Below are 12,747 nucleotides of genomic sequence, written 5' to 3'. Positions count from 1 at the left end.
AATACTCAACCACAATATTTATTCAAAAGAATTTTTTATATAGACGCTTATTTATATAACGATGGAAGCGTCTCCAAACCTTTCTCAACTCTATGGAATAAAGGATTGGCTCAGATTCATAAGTTTGCTCCAGGATTCTTGACTAACAGACCAAATAGTTAGTAGTTATAACTGTAAATTCTCAAGGTCTTGGTTAATATCCAGTGCTGAGCCCTAGGTACCCTCACTCACACACATGTACAAATAAAGGTATTCTGTGGCAAGGAGGAAAGCAAAATCAGAGAAAAAGCCCTGGGGGGCGGGGCATGAGAGAAAAGAAAAGGTTATATGGGATGCTCTCCCCTCCCTATATATTGTCATCTTTCCCTCTCCATGAAAATCTGTGTTGTCAAGGGCCATGTGGTCATAGATTCACCAGTAATACCCCAGGCCTCTTCCCACCCTGACTCAAATTCCAACTGGAGGTTAGAACTGATGGAGACCCATACAGAATATACCTCACTGGCATACAAGGTCAAAGCTCCCTTTGCAGATTCCTTGCATCCTGACATTTCCTAACCCCTGCACAGAAGAGCCATGCTAACTCTACTTCCTAATGAACCTTCCATACCCAAAGGGGGAATCATATTTGCCCCAGCTGATGTACATTGAATAATCTCTGTGTGCCACTCACATTGATTTGAATGTGAATTGAGTTTAATATTTGATATTTCCTTTATTATTAAATGTTTTCTGTGCAATGTATGAAAAAGATGACCACATTAATGTCAGTGTGAGTGGATTATAAGAACATAAGAACAGTCATACTGAGTCAAACCAATGGTCCATCCTATCCCATATCCTGTCCTCTGACAGCAGCCAGTGCCAGATGCTCCAGAGGGAATGAACAGGACAATTATCAAGTGATCCATCCCCTCTCATCCAGTCCCAGCTTCTGGAAGTCAGAGTTTAGGGACATCCAATGCATGGGGCTGCATCCTTGACCATCTTCGCCAATAACCTGTGATGGATCTATCCTCAGTAAACTTAGCTAATTCTTTTTGAACCCAGTTAGACTTTAGGCTTCACAGCATTCCCTGTCAATGAGTTCCACGGGTTGACTGCATGTTGTGTGAAGAAGTACTTCTTTGTGTTTGTTTTAAACCTGCTGCCTATTAATTTTTATTGGGCAACCCCTGGATCTTGTGTTATGTGAGGGGGTGAACAACACCTTCCTTTTTCACTTTCTCCACGGCCATTACAATTTTATAGACTCTGTCATACGCTCCCTTAGTCTCTTTTCCAAACTGAACCATCCCTGTCTTTTTAATCTCTCCTCATATGGAAGCTGTTCCACTCATTTTTGTTACCCTTCTCTGTACTTCTGACAATTTTCATATGTCTTTTTTAGATGGGTCGACCAGAACTGCATGCAGTATTCAAGGTACTATGAATTTATATAGTGGCATTATATTTTCTGCCTTATTATCTGCCCCTTTCGTAATGGTTTCTAACATTCTGTTAGCTTTTTCTGACTGCCACTAGACATTGAGCAGCTGTTTTCAGAGAACTATCCACAATGTCTCCAAGATCTTTGTCTTGAGTGATAACAGCTAACTAAAACCCTATCGTTTTGTGTGTATAGTTGGAATTCTGTTTTTCAGTGTGCATTACTTTGCATTTATCAACACAGAAATTCATCTGCAATTGTTTTCACCAGTCACCCAGTTTTGTGAGATCCCTTTGTAATGCTTTGCAGTCAGCTTTGAACTTAACTATCATGAGTAGTTTTGTATTGTCTGCAAACTTTGCCACCTCACTGTTTACTCCTTTTCCTAGATCATTTATGAATATGTTGACAAGCACAGGTTCCAATACAGATCCTTGGGGGACCTCGCTATTTATCTCTCTCCACTGTGAAAACTGACCACTTATTCCTACCCTTTATTTCGTATATTTTAACCAGTTACTAATCCATGAGAGGACCTTCGCTCTTATCCCATGATTGCTTACAAGCCATTGGTGAGGGACCTTGTCAAAGGTTTTCTGAAAGTCCAAGTACCCTATATTGATTGACTCACCCTTGTCCACATGTTTGTTGACACCCTCAAAGAATTCTAATAGATTGGTGAGGCATGATTTCCCTTTACAAAAGCCTTATTGACTCTTTGGCAACATACTATGTTTATCTGTGTGCCTGATAATTTGGCTCTTCACTATAGTTTTAACCAATTTGCTGGTGTTATCTGATGAATAATTGATGTTTAGTAATTGTATAGAATTCTTTAAAATTAAATCATTTTCTTTTGCCCTTTGGATTTTCTACATTAAACCCCATTTATGTTTCAGGGAGGTTGCTGTGTTGTTCAAAAGGCAAAGATAATATTAGCCTGGGTCTGTGTAATGCATTTTATATGATGGTAAACTAAACATTTGTGTAAAATAGACATTGATATTCGCTTCATTAACATGTAAAGGCAAAACCAGGTATTTACCCCATGCAGAATTTGGATTTAATAGTGAAAAGCACCTGTGTCCTACCCTTTTCTAATGAAGAAATCAGATCAGTCCTTCATATAGTTGCAGTCTCCCACCTTGCATTCTAAGTCTTACTCACACTTGCTATGTAGACCCATGCATAGAGGGCTATCCTCACTTCTAATGAATCACATCCGCTTATGACTCACAACATTTTGGCTAATGAAGACTAAAGAGGCACGTTTTCACACTGGTTCCTGAACCTCTGTACCAAGAGTAACACACATTAGATGGCAATACTGCCAGCTGTATTTCTCAAGAGTTGCCCTCATCCTACCTGTCTTTCCGAAACTTGCTGCCTATGGAGACTGTAATATATAATATAGTGCAATGTATGTAAAGAGATACAGATCAGTGTGTTTCATCTAATCATGTGAGAAAATTTCACTGATATACTTGCCTTTACCCTGGATTGAAGAAGTATATTCCTGTGTTTTAAAAGAGTCCCAATCTCTAGAGAGCAATATATCAAGGGTCTCTATCACAGGCAGTCCCAAACCAAATCTCCAGGTCCTAACACCCCATATGTTGAGGAATTTCAGATTCAGAGCCAAGTTTTGTATCCACAGCCACCCCTAGTCTAAAATATTTATTGAACTGCCAGCCTACAATCCCAGGCACAGCCCGAACCTCTCCTAAGGGGATACAAGATTAAATCCATAGGAAAATGAAAAAAATCAGGAGTATATTTTTATTTCTTGACGGGTTTTTTTTTTTGTGAAGGTCTTGGCAAAAGTAGAATATTTCACTGAGTAAGTAGAAATGACCACATCTGAAATTAACAAACCGTTTTCTCCACACATTTAAAACATACTTCCAAAATGCAACAGAGAGCACCCCCTTTGCCTTCAGAATGTATTTGGGAGTGCATGAGGGAAGGAATTGTACACCTCACTGCACTTTTAAAAACATTTGCATCAGTGAGCCCTGCAATATGCTTGGGGGAGGGTACAGGGTATGCTTAGCAATTTTTGACAAACTGTTTTAAATGAATGCAGGATAGATTAAAGTAATCGTTGTTGGAGCACTTTGTTCTGTCTTTGTTGTCTAACAATAGCCATCCATTATTAAACATTGTGACAATTAGTGATAAAAGCGTTTGATATAATTTCAGGAGAGAAGCCAAATCGTTTCAAGTATAAATCTGCCAAAATGAGACAGAATACTGTTTTGCCTGTCACTGGAGTTACAGTAGATGTTGCATAAGTAAAATCCCTCCAAATATTCCCTCACTCTTAAAACCCATGAAATTATCTGTTGGGGACTCTAACTTCAGCCTGATTCGTGGTTCTAAACTGGAACCATGCCTCAGAATATAATAACAATAAGAAAGATACGTTTGAGATATGTATAATAAAAAAAGGAAATTCAGTTTTGGCCAGTAGGTGGTGCTTTTGTACAAAACATTCTTCAAAGGCAAGTGGTATCATTCCTCCCTTATTTTAGAATAATGAACATTTTTCCTATTTCTCTCGCTCCCACACATTACAGCTTCCCACTGCCTCTAACCTGTGCACACAAATATGCAAACAAAAAATCAAGTTAGAATAAGCATTTAGCATATTTTCTTTCTTTCCTTTTTTAACAATAGCATAGTGAGAACTATAGCTTTTGTTGGTATTTATAACACTCTTTGTTTGAGTTGGGTGTGCCCACATGCAAAGCAATATATTCCCCTGACATCTTCAATTACATTTCAACTAAAAGTCTCTGGTATCTTATTGATTAAAAGACACAAATAATATTTTGAATTTAGGATTCTTAAATCTGTAGCATAGATTAATATGTCAAATCCTAATCTGCCTAGGATATTTTTTCAATATTAATCCCTTTCAAGGTTCAGCTAATTTGAAGTCTTTTCATTTTTGAAGTTCAAAAACTTACACAGTCTGCATTATCTTGTACATTGCTACTCATCAGTGTGACTGATGGTAACAATACTTCTAAAAGAAAAGGAGTACTTGTGGCACCTTAGAGACTAACAAATTTATTTGAGCATAAACTTTCGTGAACTACAGCCCACTTCATCGGATGCATGCAGTGGAAAATACAGTGGGGAGATTCTATATACACAGAGAACATGGGTGTTACCATACACACTGTAACGAGAGTGATCAGGTAAGGTGAGCTATTACCAGCAAGAGAGAAAAAAAACCTTTTGTGGTGATAATCAAGGTGGGCCATTTCCAGCAGTTGACAAGAACGTGTGAGGAACAGTGGGGGGCAAGAAATAAACATGGGAAATAGTTTTACTTTGTGTAATGACACATCCACTCCCAGTCTTTATTCAAGCTTAATGTAATGGTGTCCAGTTTGCAAATTAATTCCAATTCAGCGGTCTCTCGTTGGAGTCTGTTTTTGAAGAATTTTTTTGTTTTTTTTTGTTGAAGAATTGCAACTTTTAGGTCTGTAATAGAGTGACCAGAGAGATTGAAGTGTTCTCCGACTGGTTTTTGAATGTTATAATTCTTGACGTCTGATTTGTGCCCATTTATTCTTTTACGTAGAGACTGTCCGGTTTGGCCAATGTACATGGCAGAGGGGCATTGCTGGCACATGATGGCATATATCACATTGGTAGATGTGCAGGTGAACGAGCCTCTGATAGTGTGGCTGATGTGATTAGGCCCTATGATGGTGTCCCCTGAATGGATATGTGGACACAGTTGGCAATGGGCTTTGTTGCAAGGATAGGTTCCTGGGTTAGTGGTGTGTGGTTGCTGGTGAGTATTTGCTTCAGGTTGGGGGGCTGTCTGTAAGCAAGGACTGGCCTGTCTCCCAAGATCTGTGAGAGTGATGGGTCGTCCTTCAGGATAGGTTGTAGATCCTTGATGATGCGCTGGACGGGTTTTAGTTGGGAGCTGAAGGTGACGGCTAGTTCTGTTATTTTCTTTGTTGGGCCTGATGTGATTAGGCCCATCACAGGACCATCATCTGGTCGCTCAATTACAGACCTAAAAGTTGCAATTCTTCAACAAAAAAACTTCAAAAACAGACTCCAATGAGAGACCGCTGAATTGGAATTAATTTGCAAACCGGACACCATTACATTAGGCTTGAATAAAGACTGGGAGTGGATGTGTCATTACACAAAGTAAAACTATTTCCCATGTTTATTTCCTGCCCCCCACTGTTCCTCACATGTTCTTGTCAACTGCTGGAAATGGCCGACCTTGATTGTCACTACAAAAGGTTTTTTTTCTCTCCTGCTGGTAATAGCTCACCTTACCTGATCACTCTCGTTACAGTGTGTATGGTAACACCCATTGTTTCATGTTCTCTATGTATATAGAATCTCCCCACTGTATTTTCCACTACATGCATCCGATGAAGTGGGCTGTAGCTCATGAAAGCTTATGCTCAAATAAATTTGTTAGTCTCTAAGGTGCCACAAGTACTCCAGTTCTTTTTGCAGATACAGACTAACATGGCTGCTACTCTGAAACAGTGCTTCTGTGCATCTGATCTAATCTGATTGATCTCAACAGAAACTCCTTGCTTCCCCTGTCACCACTTGTTCATGCATACACAGATGCATATGGATCAGTAACTGATTAAGACAGGAAACAAATGGTAGGAATAACTGGTCAGTTTTCACAGTGGAGAGAGGTAAATAGTGGGGTCCCCCCAGGATCCGTACTGAGTCCAGTGCTGTTCAACATATTCCTTAATAGGAAAAGGGGTGTACGGTGAGGTGGCAAAATTTGCAGATGATACAAAACTACTCAAGACAGTTAAGTCCAAAGCTGACTGCGAAGAGTTACAAAGAGATCACACAAAACAGTGAGTGGGCAACAAAATGGCAGATGAAATTCAGTGTTGATGAATGCAAAAGAAATGCACGTTGGAAAACATAATCCTAACTATACATGCAAAATGATGGCGTTGGAATTAGCTGTTAGCACTCAGAAAGAGATCTTGGAGTCATCATGGAGAGCTCTCTGAAAACGTCTGCTCCATGTGCAGCAGCAGTCCTAAAAGCGAACCGAATAGGAACCATTAAGACAGGGATAGATAATAAGACAGAAAATATTGTAATGCCTCTATATAAATCCATTTCATTCCCACACCTTCAATACTGCATGCAGTTCTGGTCGACCCATCTCAAAAAAGATGTATTATCACTGGGAAAAGTACAGAGATGAGCACCAAAAATTAGCTTCCACCTGAGAAGAGATTAAAAAAACTGGGACTGTGCATCTTAGAAGAGAGACGACTAAGGGGGGACATGATGGACATCTATAAAATCCTGACTGGTGTGGAGAAAGTGAAGGGGAAAGTGTTATTTACCCCTTCATATAACAAGAACTAGGGAACATCCAATGAAATTAATAGGCAACAGGTTTAAAACAAACATAAAGAAGTACTTCTTCACACAATGCACAGTGAATCTGTGGAACTTGTTAATGGGATGTTGTGAAGGCCAGAATATAATTGGGTTCAAAAAAGAATTAGCTAAATCCATGGAGGATAGGTCCATCAATGGTGATTAGCCAAGATGGGCAGAGATGCAACCCCATGCTCTGGGTATCCCTAAACCTTTGTCTGCCAGACACTGGGACTGGATGACGAGATGGATCACTCGATAATTGCCCTGTTCTGTTAATTCCCTCTGAAGCGTCTGGCACTGGCCACTGCCATAAGACAGGACACTTGGCTAGTGGACCATTGGTGTGACCCAGTAATGCCATCCTTATGTTCTAATATTCATCAGTTATAAAGAAAACTCTAGTGGCTTCAATAGTGCAACGTCTCAGCATCCAAAATGTATCATAGCACTTACAAAAATATAGAATTTCTTTATAGGGTATACCATAGAGCCATTCAAGAGGGTCATGTCTGTTGTGATGCCTCCCTTGCCTTTCACTGGGTCTTAGTATTTCTTAGAGAATATTCCTCACATTCCTGGCATGCACAGTTATCCATAGGAGTCTTTAAACAGACGTTTTGGGCAAGTGTTTGCACGTTTCTGGGGGCTCCGTGCCTCCTCAGCCTGTAACTGGGTTTCCTTTCCTCCCACAGAGCTTGCACTAGCCCTCATGTATCTCAGAGTACAAATCTCTCCCTGCCTTCTACTCAAAGCCTCAGCATCAAGTCAGAACCTGTTTCTCCTCCTAGAGACCGCACCACCACCCCCTCGAGATACCCACAGCACACGCGCCACGAGGCGGGGAGATCTCCTGTTGACAGCTTGAGCAGCTGTAGCAGCTCATATGATGGAAGCGACCGAGAGGATCATCGGAACGAATTCCACTCCCCCATTGGACTCACCAGACCTTCGCCGGACGAAAGGGAAAGCCCCTCTGTCAAGCGCATGCGGCTCTCTGAAGGATGGGCAACATGATAGCGTTATTACCTATTAGGTTTTTTTCTTGCAGTGTGTGTGTGCTATACCTTAATGGGGGTGGGGGGGGCGGGGTCGATATGCATTATATGTGCCGTGTGTGGAAAAAAAAAAAGTCAGGTACTCTGTTTTGTAAAAGTACTTTTAAATTGCCTCAGTGATACAGTATAAGGATAAACAGAAATGCTGAGATAAGCTTAGCACTTGAGTTGTACAACAGAACACTTGTACAAAATAGATTTTAAGGCTAACTTCTTTTCACTGTTGTGCTCCCTTGCAAAATGTATGTTACAATAGATAGTGTCATGTTGCAGGTTCAACGTTATTTACATGTAAATAGAAAAAAGGAAACATTTGCCAGAAAGTGGCAGACTTTACTGAGAGAGAAAGCAGGTGTTATGCAACATATAGAAAATGTACAGATGTTTTGACAGACCCAGCAATGGGTGGCCATGAATAAATGTTAGAAAGAGTCTGGGTCACCTACCATACCTAAAATGCTCACAAACATGCAGGCATATCATTGGAGTATGGCACTCAGTTAAAAGGATCAAAGACATGTAAAAGAGGACCATACTTGTAAAAATGTTCGTTTGAGGGCTAACATATTTAATTTTTAAAATTCTGGGTCTGCATTACGTATTAAATAAAAAATAGAAAAATATGTACATTACATTTTGCTTATTTTCATATTAAAAAGTAAGACAAAGTTTGCAAAGCATTTGTGGCTTTTTGTAGTTTCCTTAAGCCAAAATGTGTGTTTTTTTCCTTGATAGCTTCGCTAATATTTTAAACAGTCCTGAAGAAAACAGAGGACTTTTTGTATAGAAAGCACTACCCTAAGCCATGAAGAACTCCATGCTTTGCTAACCAAGATAACTGTTTTCTCTTTGCAGAAGTTTTGTTTTTGAAATGTGTATTTCTAATTATATAAAATATTAAGAATCTTTTAAAAAAAATCTGTGAAATTAACATGCTTGTGTATAGCTTTCTAATATATATAATAATTATGGTAATAGCAAAAGTTTTTGTTATCTTAATAGTGGGGGGATTATATTTGTGCAGTTGCACATTTAAGTAACTATTTTCTTTTGGTTTTCTTTTACTCTGCATACATTTTACAGATTCAAAGTCAGCTGTCAAAAAACTAATCTGTAAAAGGTTAGAATTTACCCAAGATGTAACACCCCTAAATCATTTTAATACAACATTTACAAACCATTGGGTGAACTGAGATCCATTGTATATACTGATTAGTTCTTTCATGCTGTTTTGTGCATTGTAACAAGTTCAGGGCCCTGATATTACTTATGTCCTGCATATCTTGTAGTTTTCCACAATTAAATGACAAAGTGGCATAACTTGGCCCTTTCTCATAAATTAAATGAAGCTGATATTCTGTCTGCTAGAATTGGATGTGCATCTTTTTAGGCTGCCAGATAACTGAGTGCAGGTGAAGAGCTCCACAAGTAGTGGAGAAAGGAGTCAAAAGTGAGGAGTTAGCACAGAAACACAAGTTATAGAGTTTTAGCAATCTTAGAGAGATTTGGGTGGTCGATAAAAGAAGCATTCAAAAGCAGATTTATCTTGTACAACCAATACTTAGCCAACAGGTCACCATAATTCTCACACATTGTCGCACAGAGGGAATGTTGTTGAACAATGTCTCCTGTGTATTTCACCCAAACAGGTTTTGCATAGGGCATCCACCATTTTCTACTATCATATATTTTTTTCTTTAATTAAAATCACTTAGAAAGAATACCCCATTCATTTTAGTACCTCTTTGTCCCTCATGTACTATTACAGGAAAATGGTGGAATACAGGATTTTTAGTTCAGCATTTATGTTGGGTGGGATTTGTTGGCTTTTTTTTTTTTTTGCGCAATTCCCCTTTAAGATTTTAGTGCCATCATACAACTGATAATGTTTCTTCTTTTCAAGAGTAATTCTGTCTCCCACTTAGATGCATTGACACAGTAAGGAATCGAGCTGCAATAGCTGTCTAAGTATCAACATGGAGAGGTTATGTTACGGGAAACATACCCTCTATTTCCCATCTGTACATGCAGTTGCTGTGCACCGCTCATTGATAAAGTCTACCTCTCTGTGGTAGCAAATGGTGTATAGTGTACATTGTGCATTATGACTTGGGCTCTTCCTTTATATGCAACCTGACTACAAGTGCACACTTGGTCATGCAAAGGCTAGTGCATTGCTACGTATTTTGCATGCTCTCTAAGCAGAACAACATGTTGCTGTTGCATCCATCCTATCTCATAGAGCAATCTGTGGGATCAGAGTAAAGATATGTGTGCATAACAAAAAGTGAGACTAGTGCCCATAATCAGTTTTTTAAAACACAAAACTCTTTTTCAAAATACATTTCCTCACCTTAAAATGAATCTATTCTCATATTCTCAGTCTGAGATTTTTAAAGTTTAATGTGTCTAAAATATGCAAATATATCACAAATGTACCTTGCCATTTAAAAAAACTTAGGTTTATCAGTATTGTTAGTAGTAACTTGTCAATGGGGGCAGGGGAGTCAGTCTATTGAAATATGAAGAATAGCCATATTAATAGTTTATCTTACAATTTGCCTCAGCAGCACAAGAAAAAGGAAATTTGAGATTCTAAGACAGTAGTGGTATAACATACATTACCTTAAGTCACTAGCAGAAAGTAGCATGAAAGGTATTGCCATGGCAATTTTTAGTAATTCTAACCATGGTTTTATACAAACAAACACAAATCGAATCACATGAATACGGATGCCAGTCGTCCCTTTTGTTCCTGCTACTGAGCTCAACGAAAGTGTAGTGGCAAGATAGTGGGGGATAATACATATTTGTAAACTGATCTAATTAAAAGAAGCACAACTTTGATTGTGAAGTAACTTTCTGTAAACTATAACTGTCTACTTTTACCTGTTCCTTTATCTGTAACTTACCATGTATTGTGTTTGCAAAGGTAATTTGGGTTTATCGTGTGATTCCTTTGTATTTAAGGAGTTTGGGGCAGAGCCCTAAAAGAGTATTAACATTTACTTTACATTAATCCATGGTATATAATGTTTTAGGCAACATTCTTAATTGCAAGTTCAAATACCTTAAGTGGCATTTAGTACATCTTCAAATATTGTTGTATCTAAACTAATCCTTCTCTAAAAAGGTGTTTTCAGTTAGCCCAATTGCTGGCAACAATGATATGATATACACAGTTGCACAATCTGTATATTGTATGCATTGTTGCCTTTCACAATGGAGCTTTTATCATTTCACTGTTTTTCACAAGTTGTGTTTTATAACAAAATGGCTTATATTTTTCCCAAAAGTGGAATTTAATGTTTTTTAATGAATAATATAAAAATATTTGTTGTTCTCAGATCTTTTTCAGGTAAAGCTAAAGTAAGAATAAAACAACTCAATATACTGTTTTCAAGAATGTCAATCCTTTTGTATTGTATGTATTATCCTATATACCCATCTTTTAACTATAGACGTACCAATGCTATTTTGTTTTCTTTTTCCTCTTCTTCTCTTAGAAAGTAAATGCTTTGTAATTTTTTAAAAGCCACTTGAAACCTCAATAAAGGCTGTTGCCTAAACATGGCATACTTCATCTGTTCCTGTTTATGCCATCTGCTGTGATGTCGTCACTTATATGGCATTAATTTCCTGCCACTACAGAGCTCTTGAAGGACTGATGGAACATTGGTGTCTGTTAGAATGCTTCAGACTGTAGATGTAATCAAAGGCTTTTGTTAATATATTTTAACCAAAGATGTGGAGCAATCCAAGCTTTGAGCCACACCGTCTGCTCAAAATTCTCCATTTGATTATTTTTGTAATCAGGTGTTGCATTTTCCCTTCCCTGCTCATACCTCAGACTGATCCATACCTCAGTTTGATTCAAAGAGGTCAGTTCAATGACAAATAAAAAATGCAGTACCTGTGTCCTTTGTGGAATAAATAATGTAAAACCTGAGTTACCTTAGGCATTATACTTGGATTGCTTCAGATGGTTTGTTGTATCCTTTTTGTTTCCTGCTTCTTCTTCTTCTTTTTCTGGGGAGTTGTTTCCATTAAACAATGGTAATTAAAAAGTAAGCTTGTAAATGGGGGGCATATACAAGCATTTGCAACAAGTATTAAAATAGAGGCTCACAGCGGCATAAGCTGGACTTTGTCGCCACTAGATGACAAGATGTTATAACTAAGTTAAACCACATCTGTGTATCTCAAGGGACTTAATTCAGCTGTCTGTAGTGAACAAAAATGGGAAAATTTCACAAGTTTCTCCTGCTGGAAATAAGGTATAATTTGTATTTTGCAGACAAATCAGTAAAGTTACTGGCTTTCTTAGTGATACAGTGTCTGTGGTGCATTTTTTATTGATTACATGTTTTGTTGTTTAATTATATGCCATTGTAGCACTTTTAAAAATAACACTGCAACAAACAATTGCAACTGTTGTCAGTGTTTTCTATATCTGATTCCTAAATGGGGTAAAATGTTAATTACAAATGTATATGCTTATAGGGGCCTCTTCACCACAGTATCTTGGGGCCTCACGAATGTTAATGAATTTATCTTCACAGCATCCCTGTGAGGCAGGGAAATTATCATCCCCGCCTTTACAGACAGGAATCTGAAGCAGAGAGAGCTTACAAACCAGACTCTGATACCTGTACTCATTTGGGGTGAAATCCTGTGCCATTGAAGTCAGCATGACCTGGATTTCACCCACTGGGTATAGTTCCTTACTCTGAATTGGTCCTTTTGATTTCAATAGAACCACTCATGGAGTTGGTGCTATTTAGTGTGTATAAGCTTATCTGAATTTGGCCCCCAAAATGACTTGCCCAAGATCAAATCACTCAG

The 12,747-nt window shown here is 38.4% G+C and overlaps 1 protein-coding gene across 16 annotated transcripts in view; it reads left to right on the top strand.

Annotated features, from left to right (window-relative positions):
* MEF2C (myocyte enhancer factor 2C) overlaps window positions 1–12,232 on the top strand; it is a 144,000-nt gene extending 131,768 nt beyond the window's left edge. For 12 of the 16 annotated variants that reach the window (XM_073344443.1, XM_073344440.1, XM_073344441.1 and 9 more), the window contains 2 exons: window positions 1,391–1,423; window positions 7,540–12,232. In XM_073344443.1, the coding sequence (XP_073200544.1) occupies window positions 1,391–1,423; window positions 7,540–7,861 (355 nt within the window). In that variant the 3' untranslated portion in view covers window positions 7,862–12,232. The remainder of the gene's footprint in view (window positions 1–1,390; window positions 1,424–7,539) is intronic. The other 4 variants (XM_073344452.1, XM_073344451.1, XM_073344449.1 and 1 more) reach the window with 2 other exon arrangements.
* Window positions 12,233–12,747: the final 515 nt, after the last annotated feature.

This window comes from Lepidochelys kempii, chromosome 5 (genome assembly GCF_965140265.1).
Source record: "Lepidochelys kempii isolate rLepKem1 chromosome 5, rLepKem1.hap2, whole genome shotgun sequence".
Classification (NCBI taxonomy): domain Eukaryota; kingdom Metazoa; phylum Chordata; order Testudines; family Cheloniidae; genus Lepidochelys; species Lepidochelys kempii.
This window is presented reverse-complemented; position numbering and strand designations above follow the sequence as displayed.